The sequence below is a fragment of the Elephas maximus genome, chromosome 19, assembly GCF_024166365.1.
Source record: "Elephas maximus indicus isolate mEleMax1 chromosome 19, mEleMax1 primary haplotype, whole genome shotgun sequence".
Taxonomy (NCBI): Eukaryota; Metazoa; Chordata; class Mammalia; order Proboscidea; family Elephantidae; genus Elephas; species Elephas maximus.
Genome location: NC_064837.1, coordinates 45,457,576 through 45,477,721, shown reverse-complemented (window position 1 = coordinate 45,477,721; position 20,146 = coordinate 45,457,576). Strand labels below are relative to the sequence as shown.

At 49.6% G+C, this 20,146-nt stretch overlaps 1 protein-coding gene across 2 annotated transcripts; it reads right to left on the bottom strand.

Moving 5' to 3' along the window:
• Window positions 1-5,494: 5,494 nt before the first annotated feature.
• On the bottom strand, window positions 5,495-16,793 carry COPZ2 (COPI coat complex subunit zeta 2). Of its 2 annotated transcripts, XR_007514177.1 has the most exons (10): window positions 16,660-16,793; window positions 15,845-15,919; window positions 13,986-14,067; window positions 13,319-13,410; window positions 12,814-12,869; window positions 12,263-12,340; window positions 9,552-9,603; window positions 7,827-7,865; window positions 7,067-7,181; window positions 5,495-5,853 (listed from the first exon to the last, which is right to left on the bottom strand). XR_007514177.1 is itself a non-coding variant. In XM_049861001.1 (9 exons), exons 1-9 carry the CDS (start codon window positions 16,768-16,770, stop codon window positions 5,806-5,808), a joined length of 633 nt encoding a protein of 210 aa, XP_049716958.1. In that variant the 5' UTR covers window positions 16,771-16,793; the 3' UTR covers window positions 5,495-5,805. The 2 variants fall into 2 exon arrangements, 1 of the variants encoding a protein (XP_049716958.1); XM_049861001.1 differs by lacking the exon at window positions 7,067-7,181.
• Between the last annotated feature and the right edge of the window lie 3,353 nt (window positions 16,794-20,146).

Below are 20,146 nucleotides of genomic sequence, written 5' to 3'. Positions count from 1 at the left end.
GAGGGGGTCTGGTTTTCTTGACAGCTTATTCCTTGGAGGCCCTGTTTCCTCAGTGCAATTGCTGTGGGGGGCTCCCAGAGTCTCTTGCCCTCACCGTTACGATTCTCCTCTGTGGTCTAGGGGATCGAGCTCTAGGAATAGACTCCGATGCTCAGGGCTCTGTAGGATAACTGCCACCAGGTAGGAAGCAGATGCCCTCTAGATACAGTTCTTCCAGATCTTTCCACTGTCCAATCTTTGATCCCAGTCCCTCTAAGAAGGATGGAAGTGGGTCTTGCCTTATAGCGCCATCTTCTGGGCAGAGCTGTGAGAGCAGCTTCTTCTTGAGGCCATCCACAGAGCCTGTGAGATATTTTTTGGTCTGTTTTTATCTCCTATCTTCCCCCGTACCAAGTTCTGAATTCTGTACTTTTTCCAGCCCCCCCCCCCCGGAAGGAATGTTCCAGGAACTCTCCAACTTCTGAACACAGGGCCGTCACTCTGGAGTGGTAGGAGGGTCCCCAACCCAATGAGACCCAGAAGCAGTTGAAGCCAGCTTCTACCAATCATTCCACTACTGAAGCCAAATCTCCACAGTTCCCAACATACCCATCCCAGGAACCCTATCAGTCACAAAGAAGTTGCCTGGAGGCAGGAGTATAGACGTCATGACTTCCAGGATCTTCTTCTATCCTTAAGTTCTTCTAGATAAGACTTCATTGGCAGCCATGAGAATAAGATACATATTTTCAATGCCTTAAAAATCACGTATCTAGATAAAGAGAAATTGTGGATCTATTCAAATGGAATCAGATCTCTCCTGCCACTTTTTCTGTCATTTGGTCTGGGGTGTGTGTGGGGGTGGGTGGGTGTGTATCTATTTTCAGAGTAGGAGTTGGTAGGGATGATAAGAGAGCACCAAATACATCAGTTACAAAGTGGATTTATTATTATTTAACATATTTTTCAGAATCTAAATGTCCAAATGAAGACATTTAGAAGACTTCTTTCAGCATGATTGCCTGAAATTAGCTGAGCCAATTCAAAAGCTCTGAGAATGGACTTGATTTTTTTCAAACTGCTTGGTGAAAAGGATCAATGATCAAGCTGGGTGGCACTGTTTTAGATAAAGAATGAGAAGTGACTAATGAAAATAATTTCCTTCTGTGGGTCATAAAATGACCCTATTCCCTTCTTCAATTCATATCTCATGTTGCTGGCAGAATTTTGCTCTCAAAGCACAGACCTGATACCATTTAACCACTTGAAAATCTTCAATGGCTCCCTATTAACTTCAGAATACAAGCCAAGCTCTTTAGCTCTGCGTTTGGCAAGAAGAGCACTGGATAATGGAGTAAGTCGGGAATGGGTTTAAATCTCACCTCTGTGTCCTAGACAAATTATTTAAGCTCTTAGGCCTTCAGTTTCTTCATTTGTAAAATAGGACTCACAACAACTACTTCCTTAGGTTGTTTTGAGGATAATAGTATTTTTTTACAGAGTAGGAAACTCAGTAAATGGTAGTTATTTTTTAGCATGGCATTTCTTGCCCTCTGTGATCCAGTTGTGACCTGTCTAGGGAGAAGCTTCATGTCTCAATACATCCCAGTTATCCAGCCATGCCCCCTTCATCCTCCATTTGGGTGACATTTGCCTACTTGTTTAATCCCTTAAACAAGATAGGGCTTCTACACATCTTAGCTTTGCTTATATTATTGCTCCCTTTTAGTGTCTCTTTTCCCATCTTCTTTCTGTCAAATACTGTGTAATACACCATCTCCTCTGTGAACCTAGTCTATGAATGTTTATAATTTCATTATCTGCATACACAAGTTTGTTCCCAGACAAGCTGTAATCTCCTTGAATCAGGAACTGTCTTCCAATTCATTTTAGAAGCTCCCACCAACTCCCAGCAAGGTGCCTGCCTCAGAAAAGCCACTGAGGAAATGTCTGTTGAAAGAATTCATTCCAAAAAAGAATTTAATTTTACTACTTTTTTTTTTTGTAACACTGCTTTTCTTTCCAAAGAGACCATTTTAAGGGATGGCACTCATCTACATGTACAGTATAAATTCCACATTTGTTTCACAACCACTGCCATTTCATTGAGATTATTTTCCATTTTTTGTTGGCAGAGATGAATAGGGAACAGTTTAGGACCATACAAATGGTGATAGAATGATAGTTTGGTAGCCATTTGATTAATTTTTTTTCCTTATTTAAGTATGACTCACCTAGAGCAAAGAGCACAAATCTTAAACATAGTGCTGCGAATTTTTACCACTACTCAGATCAAGCTATAGAACATCATTTGAGTTTTAAAGGTATTTCTACCTTGAAATCTCTCTCAAATCCCTTCCCTCTTTTCAATCCCCCACCTTCACCCCATTGTCCTGTTGGCCCCAATCGCTTCCCAATCAGTCTCCCTCCCTTTCTTCTTCCCTTTCTCTGGTTCGTGATAAACACTCAAATATTGAAATGAATGGATGCATACTGTTGAAAGGATGAGACACAGGTTTGGGGGGGGGAAAGGTGGCCTCGTAGGGTTGTACCCAATCTGCTTTGGGTAAATTATTTGCCTACCTCGGGTTCCGGAGTTAATGGGTAGCTATTGGGACTTCTGAGGTAAGATTTTTTTCCTCCTAAAAATATAGTAGAGTTTCAAAAGGAGCTTGAGGGAGCAGAAAGTTTGAGCCTCAGGCAGGTCCCCAGTCACCGCCCCCCCCCTCCACCCGGAGTCCCACCCCTACTCCCTTGGCCTGGCTGCCCCCGCCTCCGCCAATCCGCGCCCACAGGCAGTGACACCCGCCAGGCCGCAGTCCAATCAGCGGGGAGCCATCCATCACTGTCTGAATACAGGCCAATCCGACAAGCCCTACCTTCCTGCCAATGACAGGAAAGCAGGGAGCGCGCGGAGCCCGAGAGGGGGCGACTGGTTCTTGGCAATATAAAGGGGGCCCGAGCGCCGGGCGGCGTATCCTCTGTGCCCCTAACTGGATGTGGGTATGGCTAACGTCCCCTCCCGCACCAGAGCCCCTGGGTCAGTGTTTCTGTGCCCGCCCTGAGGCTCGGCCCACACTCCTGGGATCTGGGTTTCAGACGTACCCCGATGCCAATTCAACGAGAGGAAAGGGGGCGCCCTGAGCCTCCTTCCTCACACACACTCGGGACCCTCTGCGTCGCCCACAAGCGGGAGGCGGGAGGATACAGAATGACGGGGAGGGACCGTGGGGATGCGAGGAGACGGGAAGGCAGACCCAGGCAGCTCCCGCCCGGAACCGCAGACCGCCCTTCCCGAAACCCGCAGATGGCGCCTTGCCCGCCCAGTCCTCCCCCCCCGCCGGCTTGGGCCCGAGATAGCCGCTAATGAGCCGTCTGGGGAGAGCCAGTGTCAGCCGGGAGAGCTCTGGGCCGACGGCCAGGCCCGCCGTCCTGGCGGCTTTGCCGGGCTGCGGGCGCCGAGAGCCGGCCGGAGGGCAGCAGCCGGCCGTCCCTCCTGCCCTAGCGAGGTCTCGCATCGGCCCCCAGAAGACCGGCCTGCAAACTCGGGCGCCTCGGGGAGGAGCAGAGCCCCCTCCCTACAGGCCTTCCCCGGGTCCTCCTGTCACACTGCGCTACCCTCCAGGCTCGCCGTCTCCCCTCCCATAGTCCTTTAGCCACAGCGAGCGAGGAAACTTTGGTCGCCTCTCTGCCATTACCGTGCCTCCTCGGCTCTCTCCTCTTAACCCAGTACAGACCCTGTGTGGGCGAGGGGGTCTGACGTCCCTGGGGCAGGGGGGCGCTCTGGGAAGCCACCTCTCCCCCAGCAGCTCCCTCTCGGAAGCCGGGCTCTGCGAAAATTGCTGCAAACATTTAACCTTTCAGAGCCTCAGTGTTCCCTTCAGTACAATGGGGATAGCATCGCGTAGCTCACAGGATTCAGTGAGCCCCAGTACGTGTGATGCACCAGGCTCCTGCCTGTCTGCCCTCATTCCGGTCCCAGCACAATTGGAATTGGTGGGCCAAGGCGTGAGTGACTGGGTTGCTAGGAAGCGATTTCGCCCCTCCCGGCCTTGCGGTTGCTTAGGGGCGGTGGCCGGAGCCGGGCACCGGGTGTGGTCGCATATTTGCCAAAGTATTTCTGGAGAATTTCTCATTTCCCGTCTCCACGCTGGTCCCTGAACTCTATGGTATTTAATTGCATACTCTTTTCCCTCCTTCAGAGATGCTTTTTGAACTGTTTACTGGAATGAGTGGTACACATAATGTTTACAGTGTGTATGTTTACATAATTATACTTCTATCATTTTTCTCTAATTACTAAAGTAGTCATGCCCTATGAAAGTATTTAATTCTTGCAGGGTTTTATAATGTAGGTCGCGATAACCCGCAGGGACAGGCCCTATTAACACCCCAGGCTTGCCGCTTTCTTATTTATAGTGGCTAGTGGAAATTGGTGTGCCCACGCTGGCGAGGGACTCGCAGGGAGGGCACACAGGCTGGTTGCTAAGCAACGCGCGGGCGCCAGCGTTGGAGACCAGCCAGGAGCTCAGAAGAGCAGTGATTGGTCCCGCCCTGGGGGCGGAGTTAATCAGGGGCGCGCGACCCGGAGGGAGAGAGTTTCCCGCAGTTCCCTCCAAGTGGCGCTGCAGGATCGCGGATGCTGTCCAGGGGCGGGGTTTCCTGTCGCGCTCGGTGCCCTCGAGGGGCGGGGCGGGGCGGGGCGGGACTTGAACTGACAGCTGCAGTCTGCAAGGGATTAGAGGGAAGCGAGCTGCGCCGGAACGGAACGTTAGACACGCTAGGAGACAAACGTACAGAGAAGCAGAAAGTGTATACGTCAGGGAAAGCGAGAAACAGGAGGTTCTGGGGCAGAGGGAGAAAAGGACTCGCGTTCCACAGAAATGCATCTCCATCCTTCGCGTCTTGTCCCTGGGATGCTCTTCCGCCCTTCTTTCCCTCCGGACCTGCAATCCTTCACACCCAATGGAGCGCAGCGGGTACACTGGACACATGCGTAGTGGGGGCTGACCGATGCTTCCCCGCCCGCAGCACCCAGTCGGAGCCAGGGCAAGCTTGTAGGGCTCGAGTGCCCAGGGTATGTGCCAGTATAGGAATTCTGCGGTCCCAGGCATGCCAAGAAAAATAGTCACGCTGTTCCTCAGTTTGTCCGGAAGAAGCCGTACTCCCTTCCCTTCCAGAGGCTGGGAATGGAAAAAGTGACTCAAAGAGTCCCCAGCAGGGCCACCAAGTGTGTACTGCACACACAAAATCCGGTGTCATCTATTACTCTCCCTTTCCAGGAAGTACGCACTGTTCTTCCCATTGTTACTCTTTTACTATGTCTCACAATCCTACACAGCCCATCCCACGACACATGGGGCCACGTGGTATCAGTGTTACACTCTTCATTACCTTGAACAGTTCCCTTCCCCTTGACTAACCCCCCTCCACAACCACAAGGATAACACCTTGGTACTGGGACTCCCTGAAGACGAGCCACAGAAGTAAATGAGTCTTGGATCTGGGACACACACACACTCACACTCTCCAGGCCAGCAAACAAAAGCAGGTTTATTAGGGCTCTGGGGCCAGGAATGCCTAAGGTCTGAGTTAAAGCAGCTCAACTGGTTCTCATGCCCTAGTGGGCAGGCCAGGGCATGGGAAGGGATGACTCAGTGCTGGGGCCAAACCTTTGCATTTCAGAGTCCCTGGCAGGGACCTCAGAAGTCAATTCCAGGAGGAGTCTGGGGACGCAGAGGAGTTTCTCCTGTCCTCTGGGGTCTTTGGACTTTTTCCAGGATTGGGGAAATTTTCCAGGGGTAGGGAGGCTTACATCCACAGCCTTCATTTCAGTAATGACCATCTAATTTGTTCCTTGGCAGACTGAAGAACCTGAGGGTTGGCCGAAAAGTTGAGAGAAAGAATTGGTGGGAATGTCAAGGACCTTTTTACCTAAACACTGCACAGAGGGGAAAGTCTACGACCCATCTTCCCTAAGCATCCCTGCAACTCCTGCTCACTAGGTGGCAGCAGCCCATCTCTGCCTGGCTTAGGTGGTGATGGCAGCCTAAACTGGCTTCAGCCAGCTCCCACTCCAGGCCAGAGCCTGCCCAGCCACCCAGTTCCTGCACCTGCACCCTGTAGGTGTGGTAGTGGCTCCCATCTCCCCTATGCCATTCCAGCCCCCACCCACAGTGTCACGTCCAGGCGGAGACTGGGCCCACGCTGGGTACTTCCTGTGCTCAGAAGCCTCAGCAAACGCCTAGCTCTGGCCTTGGTTGGCACCCCATGTCCACTTGCTGCTGATGTGGCATAGCTGGCAAAGAGTGGCTGGTCAGTCCCTGCCCTGGGACACCTGCGCCCACATGTGTGCACTCTCACCCTGCTGAGGTGTCTCAGCCCAGTGTCTGCGCAAATCCATACCCCGTGCACATACAATGCCAACACAGCTGGGGCCCCAGCTATGTGTATACCAGTCCTAAAGCCATGCCTTTGACCATTGAGCCTCATTCCTTCCCAAAAAGGTTCTATCCCACCCTGTGTATGTCCCCCTCTTCTACACAACCTCCCTCTGTTCCTGGGGACAGCCTGGCCCTGAGGTCTTCCCAGAACCTAGCTGCAATCTAACTTTCTCCTCTTTTATCTTTCATTCGTTTTCTGCAGCTTCTTGCCTTTTATCCAAGATTCTACCCACTAAGTGTGCTATGTCTTTATTCTTTTCTTCTCTGGAAAAATAGTAACGGTTACACACTTACTGAACATGTCTAACTTGCTGTGCTAAGTGCTCTCATGCATTAGCTCATCTAATCTTCATAACAACTCTATGAGGAGGGTCCTATTCATCTGTAAAGCCCAGAGAGATTGAATAACTTGCCCTAGGTCACACGGCTCATAGATGGTAAGGTGGAATATAGATCCTAGAGTGCCTTACAATAGAACCTGTGTTCTTATTTGCTCTACACATCGCCTCCTTAACTTCTTTCCGCCCTGAAAATCCCCATGTGGCTGCTTTCATTCCAGCAGGGTCTAAGGAAGCACGGAGAATCAGGAGAAGGGAGAGTCAGGATGAGTGCCAAGGGCAGTGACAGGAAAGTAGGCACCACACCTGGGACTCCACACGAAATGGCACAGACCCATCTTGGCCCGGGGCCACATAGTGGAGGTAGTTAGTGCCAGGGCAGGAAGATCCATAAAAGCAGGATTAGTCTGGGCAGAAAGACCTGCAGACAGATAGAATGGAGGTCAAGACAACCTGACAAGCAGGGCATTTGCACAGGTGGGAGACCAGTAAGTCCATGGACACAGGCAACCCCCACCCCAACCATACACTGCCAGATAGGCCCATGCAGAGGGTGTGGCAGAGTGCACATTTCCATGTCCAGCTCACTCAGGGGCAAGGTGGTAAGTGGGGAGTGGGGATAGTTAGATCTGTCATGGGTTTAAGAGTTCTTTAACAATCCTAGGGTGCACCCTAAGTGCCTAGGGGTGAGGGTTTGGAAGCAAACTCATATTTTGGTATCATTTCCAAGTTGCAGGGGAGCATCACGGGCCTGTCTCCAGATTGACTTTGGGGACAAGTGACCCAGCCAACTCCAGGGTGCAGATTATCCTGTGTTTCAACCCAACTAAATCAAGCAAGGAGATGAGGTTGGCTGCTGGTGACACATCCATCCACATGTGAATACCCAACTCCCCGCCACCTTAGAGACCCTGGAAACCTCCATCAACTCTCTCCAAGAGATGGCCTATCACTGCCTCTGCCCCTTTCTCCTGCACCCTGATTTCTCAGCCTTTATCACCTCCCTGGGCCCCCCTGGGGTGCTCTGCTCTCCTTGGCCTCTAGCCCATTTCTGGCCAGGGCCTACCTGGGCCACGCTCTGTTCAGTCAAGCCGCCATCATCTGCCTGCAGAGAAACAGTCAGAGGGTGGTGTCAGGTCAGGGTGAGGGTATCAGGTCAGAGGGGTGAAGGAGAGGGCCTTGGGAGTGGGGTGGTGCAGTGGTTGGGGGTAATCTAGTTGAAGTCCTGCATCTTTCATTTGGAAGCCAGGACACCTGGGGCCCTTCTATAGTGCATAGGGGTTAAGGTGTGAGGGGAAACAAAGAAGAGAGGAAAGGTCTCATCTAGGCCTGAGAAAGCCAAACTAGGCAGGGTGATTCCTATCCATATCTCCCACCGCATAACCTCAAGGCCAAGAAAACCACCTGGTGTCTCTTTGAGGATTTATGTCCCAGTGTCTGTACTTCCCACTGGAGTCCCTGGGTGGTGCAAATGGTTAACGCGCTCACTGTTAACCGAAAGGCTGGAGGTTCGAGTCTACTCAGAGGCACCTTGGAAGAAAGGTCTAAGGAACCACTATCAAAAAATCAGCCACTCAAAAGTTGTGTGACAGACATACTTACAACAATGACAACAACGAAAAGAGTAGCTGCTGAGGCCGCTTATGTACAGTCAAAAACCTCATGGGATTTGGTTTGTTGGTTCGGAGGTTTAGGATCATGGTTTCATGGGACATCTCAGTTAATTGGCCTAATAATGTCTTTAGTGCTTCTGTTCTGCCTCCTAGTTTGTTGTGTAGTGCCTGGGGTCCTGGGGTCTTAAAAGCTTGCAAGCTGCCATCCAAGGCACAACAATTGGTCCCAATTTGCCTGGAGTAATAGAGGAAGAAGGAGAGACAGGAATAGGACGAGGAAATGGAATGTGTGGCTAATTGCCTCCATGAACAACTGCTTCCTTTGCCATGAGACCAGAAGAAATGGATGGTGCCCAGCTACTGTTACTGAACATTTTTATCAAAGATTCTATAGAAGAATCTTTGATCAAAAGGAGGAAAATGGAGAACAGAATTTCAAATTCTCATCGACTCCAGGCTTTCTGGAGCCATGGAAGCTAGATGAACCCCTGAAACTATTGCCCTGAGATAACCTTTAAACTGAAACCAAAAACATCCTCTGAAGTCTTCTTAAAAGTCTTCTTAAACAACAACAAAAAAATAGTTTAGCTTAACTAGCAAAAAAAGGCCTGCCTTGAGCATTATGCTCTTTTAAGAACTATTTATATGAGATCAAATTAACAACCACAACTTGAAAGATTAGATAGGAACCTTAGAGGACAGTGAATTTATGTTCATGGGGGAGGAACAACTCAGAAGAGGATGAGAATGGTTGCACAACTCGAAGAACGTAATCGATGTCACTGAATTGTACATGTAGAAACTGTTGAACTAGTGTATGTTTTGCTGTGTGTATTCTCAACAACAATCAGCCACTGAAAACCATACAGAGCCCATTTCTCCTCTGACATACATGTGCACACGGGGTTACCACGTGTCAGACTCCCACTAGGGAGATAGGGGCCTGGTGATCCCAGAGGGGGAGGGGAGGGGACAGGACTACGTCTTTTTTTTTAACTGGCTCCCTCAACTGCCGCCCCCAGCAAATGTTATCATTCATTGCAGTGGTTGGTTCTGCAGAGGAGCTTGGGTACCCACCATCCTGGCCCTGACAGCGCCCCACACAGGGAAGACAGAAGGGGTGGATTGCCCAGCCTGGAGGAGATGGGAGTGATGGGGGTATGCAGGAAGACTCTTACCCGAAAATTCACTTTCTGGATCACTTGCTGGGGGTCACTCTCTAGAATCACGCTACAAGATGAGAGAAAAACCAGGAAGAAAATTGGTGCCATGATTCTCCCCTCTGCCTCCTCTCCCTGCCAAGCCTCTTCCCTCTCAAGGCATACTGCAACCAACTTCGCCCACCCCCCTCCCCCCAGGTCTCTTCTCACTGATATGCTCAAAGCAAAACTCCCTCAGCTGTGATTCTTCTACATTTCAAACCCATTTGGTCATCACTGAGCAAAAACATTGAAATCAGGCGAGAGGCAGTCCAGTCTAGAGTGACCAGGTTATCAGAAGCAGGGGCTCGCAAAACTCTGAGCTCTTCAAAGTTCACTTCACCTTCTGGGTCCAGGGATGGATTACTCTCTATAATAAGACTCAGAGTGGTGAGGGAAGGGAAGCCTCCTAGGGTTCTTATCTTGTTTCACTATTGTTTTACGCCTTAGGGCCATGCGGTACAGAAAAAAAAAAAAAAGAGGCACTCCAAAAGTCAAAATTTATCTTCCCCTCTTTTTTCTTTTTAAATTGTGGTAAAATATACATAATGTGAAGTTTGCCATTTTAACCATTTTTAAGTGTACAATTCAATAGCATTAATTATATTCGCAAGGTTGTACAACCATCACCGCTATTTATCTCTAAAACTTTTACATCACCCCAAACAGAAGCTCTACCCATTAAATAATAATTCCCCATTTCCCACTCCCTCCAGCCCCTGGTAACCTCTAAACTACTTTCTGCCTCTATGAATTTGCCTCTTCCAGATTATTTCATATTAGTGAAATCATATAATATTTGTCCTTTTATGTCTGGCTTCTTTCACACTTAGCATGCTTTCAAGGTTCACCTATATATTGTAGCATGTACCAGAACTTCATTCCTTTTTAAAACTGAGCAATATTCCATTGTATGTTTATATTACACTTTATGCATTCAACCCAAGTAATGGATCCTTGGGTTATTTTCACCTTTTGGCTATTGTGAATAATACTGCAATGAACACTGATATACAAAGTATCTGTTTGAGTCCCTGCTTTCAAGTCTTTTGGGTATATACAGGTAGCAGTGGAATTGCTGGGTTATATGCTAATTCCATATTTAACTTTTTGAGGAGCCATCTAACTATCTTCCCTTTTGATAGACCCAAATGTATCGAGGCTTTTCTCAGGTAATGGGCACTCTTACGATGCACTGGGGGCACTATGGAGCCTTTTGTGGGTGTGTGCAGATATCACTGTGGGAGGGTGGGGTGGTACCACCTCCGTCAGAGATGACAGAAACTGGGTTTTCCTTCTCATCCTGTGAGGATCCCTGAGGGTAGAAGCTTAGTTTTCTTCTTCTTTTGTACCAGTCAAAGAGAAGTGAGCATACATTTGAGAGCCTTTTCCAGTTCCCCACCTGGGCTGTGCATCCCAGCCCCAGGCTCCCTAACCAGAGGCTGTTTGATTCATAAAGACAGAGGCATACTAGGCCAAAGCTCCAGTTTGCATGTTGCCTCCCTACTGGCACTTCCCATCGTGGGAAACTGGGCTTTCAAAAGAAGCAGAGGCCCAGAAGCTTATAAAACTTATACTTCAGGTGTCCTCCCTTATATAGTCACTTCTAAGGCCCCACATTTCATTTTGTATTTGTAATGTTGTAGGGTTTTTTTTTCTTAAAGGTTCCCCTAAATTATATACATTTCCAGCTCTGCAAAACTTAATCTTACTCCACTCACTGGATCCCAGTAACTAACACAGGCTTAGCAGTAGGAGACAGTCAATAATTATAGAGGGAGGAGGGAAAGAATTCTGCAGGACCTATTTCCCAGAGCCCTCCTCCCCCACTCTGTGCAGTGGTATACCATGTAATGGAAAGAACACAACCTCTGGAACCATGCACGTGGTTTTAGACCTTGGTCTTGCACTCTTAAGCTGTGTGACCTTGGGCAAGTCACTTCAATCTTTGAGCCTCTGTTTTATCTATAAAATGGATGTAATTATAGAGGCATGTAGATGTTTTTAAAGTGCTGAAGAAGTTTCTCTTATCCTTTTGCCCCAAAGCTGGAACTTCTTTTTCTCCCTGAATATTGCCCCACGAGGAAATTCACCAGCCAAATCCTTTTCATAAGGACTCCTCGCTTCTTAAGACTATAATAGCATGTGAAGAGGAGACAACCTTTATTAAACAAGTACTATGAGTTTCAAATGCATCACCTCATTTAATTCCCACCATCCCTATTTTAAAGACGGAGAACCTAAGGCTTAGGGAGAACAGGTAACCGACCCCAGGTATAGGAGTTGAGCTCTAAGAGTAGAAGGTGTGAAGCTAGTAGGACTTTCCCTGATGAAGTCCTTCCAGGGAGGGGCAAATTGTCTATGCTGCCTGCTTCTCCTGGGCACTGGAGATCAAATTAGAATTCCCCTGAATCCTGCCTATTCAACGTTCTACCATTTTTTGACATCAGGTACTTTTGTTTGGGTTTGGATTTGGCTAATACTGAAATCCATTTCCAACCCCATGGTCAGGATCGGGGTAGGGATAAAAGGTAGAATGGAATAACTGGGAATATGCGGTGGAAGAGAGGGAGAAGTTGGCCAGAGAGCCAACAATGTGCATGATGTAATCTAGAGCTGATGATCCTTCAAAGAACCCTCTTGCTTTGAGTGTCCCTGACCATTCCCTCTTCTCTCCATCCCTTCCTCACCCGCCATCCACAATTTCATCCAGCACCAGGAAGGCTCCGTCCATGTTCTCCAGCAGCCAGCGCTTCTCCACATTCTTCCTGAAGGCAGACATAAGCTCTTGAGCCTCCCAGTGGCCAGGGGGAACAGGGACCCTGCCTAGGTGAGGCAGATACTCCCTCTCCAAAGACTGCCTCATTCTCCATCCACCTCCAACAATGGACTGGGAGGGAGCATGTAAAAAGCAATGAGGGCAGGGGTTGGGCAAGGGGTTCCTGAGCACAGGGCAGGTCTGCTTTCTTGAGCCCCACCTTGCCCAACTTCCCACACTTTGGGCACTGACACTACATCATCCATGGACCCAGAGTCCACCTGGCTGTATCGTCCTGCCTGGCTCTGCTTGGATGACCCCAAGGAAGTCAGGTAAAGGGCAGGAGGGGTCTTGGGGGAGGTTGCTCAGGTTCCAGTCTCAGTCTTGCAGGGACTTCAGGAGAAAAACAGGGAGGAAGGGCCCTGGATCTGTGATGCATCGAGGTCTGGGGGCCTGGGGGTCTTGGAGGGCAGAAAGTCTTACCTTAACATGTGGTTCAGAGACTCAAACAGGCAAGTGAGAACAGCCATGAGCATCAGCTGGGGATGGGAGGTAAGGGGAAGAAAACAAGAGCTTGAGGTTGAGACGACCTCAGCACCTGCCTGGGCAGTTCTCCCTCTTCCAAAAGGTCTGGGCTGGAGCTGTAGCAGCAGACTGACTGCGATGTGACCTTAGAGGGGACTTCCTGTGTCTGGGTTGGGAAACACAGGAGTGTTCCACTAAAGGACACTGAATGTATCCTTATGTTTAAGAAAGAAACAAAGGCTCCCTGCACAGAGAGTGCTGACCTCATTTCTGGTTCTCAGGGAATCTAAACGGCATCATGGATATATATTGTCCCAAACAGAACCATTCTGGGTGTCCCCCATCCAGGAGCCTGGAAGAAGAGGTACCAATGGTGACCTCTCCAGAATTCAGTCTCTATCCCATATTCTGAGGCATTTCCCGCTGACAGACCCTCTCTGCCACCCTGGCCTCCTGAATTTACCTCATTCTCATGGGATGAGCCCACCACATACAAGAAGAGGTCGATGCTGCTCTTGTAGACAATGGTCATGCCCCCAAAAAATGCAATCTCGCCTAGAAGTAGAAAGGGCTTTCAGTCCTGGCCACCTCTGCCTGGCCCCAGCCTGGCCTCTCTTCCCCATCTCCAGCTTTGTGCGTCTCCCTGTATTTCCTTCTTCCTTTTCCAAGGAACCCTTGGAAAGACCAGTAATAGGGATATAATCATAAGACTCATTATGACCTTCCCCTGCCCTCTACTCCATTTCTAGGGACTGCCTCATTTTGAGGAGCCAACAAACCAAGTTCAGGATCAAACTCGTGCCCAAACCCCACATGCATAGTTCTCTTTGGTGAAATTCAGGCAGAGTGTGTGTCGGGGGGGACCCACAACACAGTTGGCCTCTTTGGCTGAGAGAGAGGTCTAGTAGTGGTGGTGGGGAGGAGTCCGAAGAGGGGCGGAATGCAAAGCAATACGGAATGAAGGTCCCTGGAGGAAGACAGTGGAGAACAGCTGGGAAGGAGAGGAGAGCCTCTGAAGAAAAGGGAATGGCCCGTGGGTATATAAAGGCCGGCAGGGACAGATGTGTCCAGATGGAGAAGATCACGGTGTGCAACTGAGAGTTCTGGTGGAGGAAAAGGCAGACACTTACTGTCGGTCCGGCTGGTCTTGTTGAAGACATTTTTCTCAAAGACCATCTGCTCCTTCGTGGAGGGGAATGTGTCGTCATAATACTATGAGAAGGGGAAGGAGAAGGGGTGATACCTGTCCCACAGAGCCTGGCTCCTCCCAGGCTGTGTGGCAGGAGATGGTGGGTGCTGGCCAAGGGAGACCCCGCCATGATGGCCTGCCTCCCCTTTATTGCCCTCCAGGCCTGCCTGCTCACTAAACCAAACCCATTGCCATCCAGTCAATTCCGACTTACAGAGACACTATATGACAGGGTAGAACTGCCCCATAGGGTTTCCGAGACTGTTATCTTTATGGAAGCAGACTGTCACATCTTTTCCTCGTGAAGCAGCTGGTGAGTTATTTCCCCATAAACACAAATTCTAAGCAAAGAATGTCATAAAATGTAGAGGAGATTTGAGGTCTGATTTTGGAGTTCCCTCTTGGTTTCCTAGAGGTTCTCGTACCCTCGGTGGATGCACCGTGTGTTCAGGATCAGGGTCGTCACCAGCCACTCTATTTCTACACTGACCTGAGCTTACGGGAAAGATGGCAGTGCCAGGAGTCCTTACAGCAGTAACCATAACAACGGCTACCAATTACAGAAAACTTACCACCCCATTAAATAGCTGAGGTAAAGTAGGGTATGAAGAAGCCAGGTAGCTTCCTTAACATCTCACAGCCTGAACGGGGCAGAGCTGGGATTCAACACCAAGGAGAGTCTGACTCCAGACAGGATTATGGTGAGTATCAAATAGCTAGAGACAAGTTCCCAGCACATATTGCAGAATTTAAGTCATTCTTTTTTCTCTTGAGTTTAGTGAGCCTCTCTCTGACTCAGTTTCTCAAGTTGTAAAATGGATGAGCCCTGCGAGGAGAGGCTTTGCCCCTGATCCACCTCAGACCATCTGCTGGGGTGAGGTGTGATCACCTCTCAATTTTGTGAGTGTGGATGTTACCTTTTAGTACCTGATCTGTTGGCAAATTAGCGATCTCCCTGGTGGCCCCTGCTGTGGGGGAACAAGCTCTTTAGGATGTTGTGAGAACAAAAAAAAAGAATTTGGAAGACATCTTCAGCCCCAAACAAAAAAAAGGACAAAAATCTATACTTCATTTCATAGCTAGTTTAGATGCTATAGCCCTGCTGATACAGCTCATTTTGTCAACTATGGAAATTTATTTTTGGATTTTCCTAGTTTGGTTAACTCAGGCCATGTTCACTATGATGGATATTAGATCATTGAATGGCGGTGTAGTGAAAACCACCCTGAGCTACAAGTTAAAAAACTTGAGTTCATGTCTCCTGATATTTACAGCTTGTGACCTCAGGCAACTCATTCAGCTTCCCTAGGCCTTATTTTTTTCACCTGTGAAATTAGAGCGTTGGATTATAAGGTCTCTAAAATCTAGTTCTAAATTCTTAGGCTCCTGCAACTGTGTTTATGAAGCTGTAGGAGAAAAGTAGAAGTGGCTTCTTCAGAATTTGGGGACCAGGACTTCTGGGTCCCAGGCTCTACTCCATTGACCCCTTAGGGGGTCCCTTCCCACACCCAGGGTCCAGCTGGCCAGTGAGAGGGATAACAAAAAGACATTTCAAGGAACAAGAGTAGAAAAAGAGGAGACCCTCTGTCCTGCTTCAGGGCCAACAGCCTGACAGGCAGAGGGATGGCCAGGATGACCTCTGGAGAGATCTAAGCTGAGTTGTTCCACATTACAGACCACAGTGAGTCTCTTCTGAGAGGGGAGAGTCAGCTGGGTGGGGACCTCTGCTCCTGGGGCTGCACCATTGTGTGGCTTCAGGCCCCTCTAGTGTCCACTATGTGGATTAGGGTGGGGGGTTACCTTGGCCAGCAGCCGGCGCCCATCATTATCCAGGATGAAAACAGCCTTGATGGTGTAGAGGGAAGGTTCCTGCAACTGACACAGGGGAGGAGAGCTCCTTTGGCCCTTGAAGCAACAGCTCTCAAGGTGGACGCCCTGCCATTGCCTCTCTGGGATCTGTTAGCTCCAGGGGTAAGCCTTCAGGCTTCAGCGACCCCTGCTCCAAAAGTCCACAGTGGGTCAGGCCCAGCCCCACTGCCACCCGGGCCAACTCCGTTGCCTTCTCTACTTCCAGGCAGATGTTCCGCTGCAGGCCCTGGGTGGGCACTGTCGAGTGCAGAAGGTCCCTCGGGCCCAAGTTCTGTCATGCACTGACTGCTCCAGAGCCCGAGTCAGAGTGTATCACAGAACCTGGGCCGGGGGGACAGCGGCGTGAGCCTCCTCCTTCCAGCTGACCCCCGGCCGAGGCTGGACCCATGCTCTCAGCGCGCCCCCAGCACCCTGGCCGGGGTGGGCCCCAGAAGCACGCACGGCAGCCTACGAACACACCACCCTTACCCCTCCGAGCGGAATCTCAATCCACCCCGCGTCTACCCTCCCTATCACTGTCCCAAATTGATCCAGAACTTCAGCCGACTCAGGAGTCTGCACCCGGAGGAACTTTTTGTCCCCTGCTCTGAGCCCGGGCCCTCTCCCTGGGGCTGGTCAGGGGTGGCACAAAGTTCCCAGCCGCCGCCGCGCGAGTTGTGGGTTGGCTATCCCTCACCCCCCGCACCCCTCTCCACCGCCAGGGGACCCCGGGCCCCCGGGCCCCCGCCCGTCCTCCCGCTCCGTACCCGAGGCCCCGCGGGCTCCCCGGCTCGAGTGGGCGTTGCCGGGACCCCTGCCTGGGCCGCCGCGGCCCCCTCCCCCGGGTGCGGACGTGGCCAGGCCTCGGGCCGCTGCATTCCGCTCGCCGCCTCGCGCTGACAGCGCCGCCCGCCCTGCGCCGCCCCCGGAGGCCACCGCCCACTTCCAGCCGGCAGCGCAGGCCTCGCGGCCCCCGTCTTCCCATCTCCAGTTCTTGTCTTTTCTTTCCCCCACGGCCCTTGCCCTCTTCTAGTCTTCCTACCGCCCCCGCCAGCCCTCTCCGCCACGCGCCCCACACCCCCAGCTCCTTCCTTCACTTCTCATTCCCCTCTCCCCTCCTCGCCTCCTTTCCAGTCCTTAAAGCCCAGAGCTCTCATATCCTCTTTGCCCCAGGACCGGCCCTTCTTCCCGTCTCCTGCCTCCTCTCCGCCGCCTGTGGGTGTGGTGTACGCGGGCGTCCGCAGGCTGTCCTGGGGTCAGCAGAAGACACAGGCAATCCCCAGTTTTGTCTCTTGACTCCTCTTAGGGTACCATCGGACAAATCTGTCAGGGCATTCTTTGGATATTAGGGGCAGGTACTTCAGTGAGAGCAGACAAGGACACCTCTGAGCAGTCCTCTGTGCAGAAGAGGCTTTCACAGCACTTGGGGAAGGGAGCCATGGCCCCTGGGACACTTCCTGAGACGCCTCCCAAGACATGGCCCAAAGTGAACCAAGACAGATGCCTAGTAGCATAAATACTCCACTAATGACATCAGGCTTTGCCACCGGTTTTGGTTTCTTTGGTGGACGAGATTCCACCCCAGGATACCCCAGCCAGTGGGAAATTCACACTTCCTCATGCATTTACCCTTAACATCAGGTGAGTATTTTACATTTAAACCAGGGCTACAAACTGGTTCCATTGGTTTGAACCCCTGCTGAGAATTTGCATTTCTAAGAATTTCCCTGGTGAGAATTTGCATTACCGCCCCAGATATACTGAATCAGAACCTAAAGTTTAACAAGATCTACAGGTGATTCTTACGTATAACATCCTGGGAAATTGTTAGAAATGCAAATTCTCAGCAAGGGTTTGAACTAGAGTACAGGTTAGAAGCCCTATTTAAACATTTTCACATACATTATCTAACATCACTTACACCTGTGAGATATTAACCCATCCCATTGCTGTCGAGTTGATTTTGACTCACAGCCCCCCCATAGGACAGAGTAGGACAGCCCCATAGTATTTCCAAGGAGCAGCTGGTGTTTTGGAACTACCCACCTTTGGGTTTAGCAGCCGTAGTTCTTACCCACTGTGCCACCAGAGCTCCTGTGAGGTATTAGGTAGGTATTGCTCCCACTTTAGAGATAAGGAAGGGGACATTTTCAAGATGTTTGGGTGCCCTCGAGTTGATTCCTACTCATAGTGACCCATGTGACAAACTGGAACTGCCCCATAGGGTTTTCTTGTCTGTAATCCTTACGGAAGCAGATCACCAGGTCTTTCTCCCCCAGAGCATCTGGGTAGGCTCCAACCATCAACCTTTTGGTTAGCAGCTGAGCCCTTACCCGTTTGTGCCACCAGGGCTCCTTTTCAAGATGGTATAACTAATAGTTGAGTGGGGATGGAACCCAGGCTTTGGACTCAGTTTCTTCTCTGTTCTTCTCTTCAGGGCCTCTTATGTTGTGTACCACACTCACTCATCAAAGATGACTGGGTAACAGGATTTTCCTCTTCTGAGTAGCAACAAGCCTTATTAATCTTCAAGTCTCTTAAATGTCATCACTCAAAGGTCCTCTCTGACCATATCTAACATGATAGGATAATAGGTCTCTCCTGTCACATTCTCCATCTCAGTATTCTACTTCTTTCATCATACTTTTCTCAATCTCTAAATGTCATTTTTACTAATTTGCTTATACAAATGTGTATAGTCCTTCTCCCCATTGGGCTTTGAGCCCCACAAGAATGGGGGACAATGCGTCTGTCTTGTTCCCTATCAGATCCCTGGTGCCTTGCACAGGGCCTGGCACATGACAAGGACTAAACTGGTATTTGCTGAGTAAATGATTAAATAAGTGACTTCACAACGAAGAAGATAATGTATAAATATTTTAAACAAACAATAAAAATGTACTTACTTTGGAAATAGTGGTAATGGCTGTACAACATTGTGAATGCAATTAATGGCATTGAATTGCATACTTAACGTTAAAAGGGAAAATTTTATGTTATATATATTTTACTACAATAAAAAAATTTAAACGTACTTGTCAATGAAACCATACTTCATATGTTGAACAAATATCTATTGAGTGCTTATCCTGTACCAGGTACTTTTCTAGTCACTGGGATACAACAGTAAACAAAATAAGCATCTTTGCTTATGTTGAAGTGTTTATTCAAGTGTGTGTGTGTGTGTCTGAACAAAGATCTGAAGGTAGAGTGGGAGAGAGCCATGTGGACATCTGAGAAAACATCCACTGAACCTCTTTCTATGATGATTTACAAGGCACATTCCAGTCCTCCTTACAGGCTATCCAAGTTATAACAGTGAACATTAATCAACACTATTTGTTACAATAAGGGAAAAAAAGTCCCAATATTTGGGCTTTTTATTTGTTTGGATTCTAGATCATCAGAAGTTACTGTCAATGGTCCTGTCAACTGGGTAAGTTATAAAAAAAATACTGCCTTGATTATTTTGACACCTTAATATTTCTGTGAGCTAGTCAGTTTTTAGTTTGTATTTACAAGGACAGCACCAGAAAGCCTCCAGGGGCATTTCCCAACCTCTGTTTGGCATCTGGTATCCACTACAGAAGAGGGTCAGCCTGCAGAAGAGGGGAAGGAGAAGCGGGAAGGTAGGGGAACTTAGGGAGCTGGTGTGGCTCCATGGGGAGAGGTGGGTGAGTCACAGAGTGGATGAGAGGAGGCCCAAGAAAGAAGCTTATGAACGACAACATCCTCCTCACCACTCCCTCCACGACTGTTGCTGCTGGTGTTATCATCACCAGAACTCTTCACATCCTAAGTGCCCTCAGCTTCAGCTTTGCAAAGAAGAGATTTTCCCAATGATGGCCCTTCCCCAGACTCTCCCCAAAGAAACCTCAGGGCCCCACTCTTTCCTCTTTCCTCGCACCCACCCCCCCGCCCCGCCGCCACCAGCGTGAGGTGCACCTTGAATGGTGTTCTATGTAGACACTAAGTGTGCACTGGGTCAGGACAGTATTTTCCACACAGTATGGCCCCAGAGGACTTGAGAAGTGTACAGCACAGCAGAAGAGAATCCACTGGACAGCCTAACGGGAATGAGGATGAGGTGGGTCCGAAAGGAATGCAGCCTTGTTTCCCTGCTCTCTGTGCTCCCTTCAGGGTGCGGTGGGGTGGGGAAGGGAGCTTGTGGAATAGCTGGACTCCCTTTTGGTCCTAAAAATACACACATCCCTGCCCTTTGGAGTCTCCAGGAAGTGAGCGATTTGAATGGGG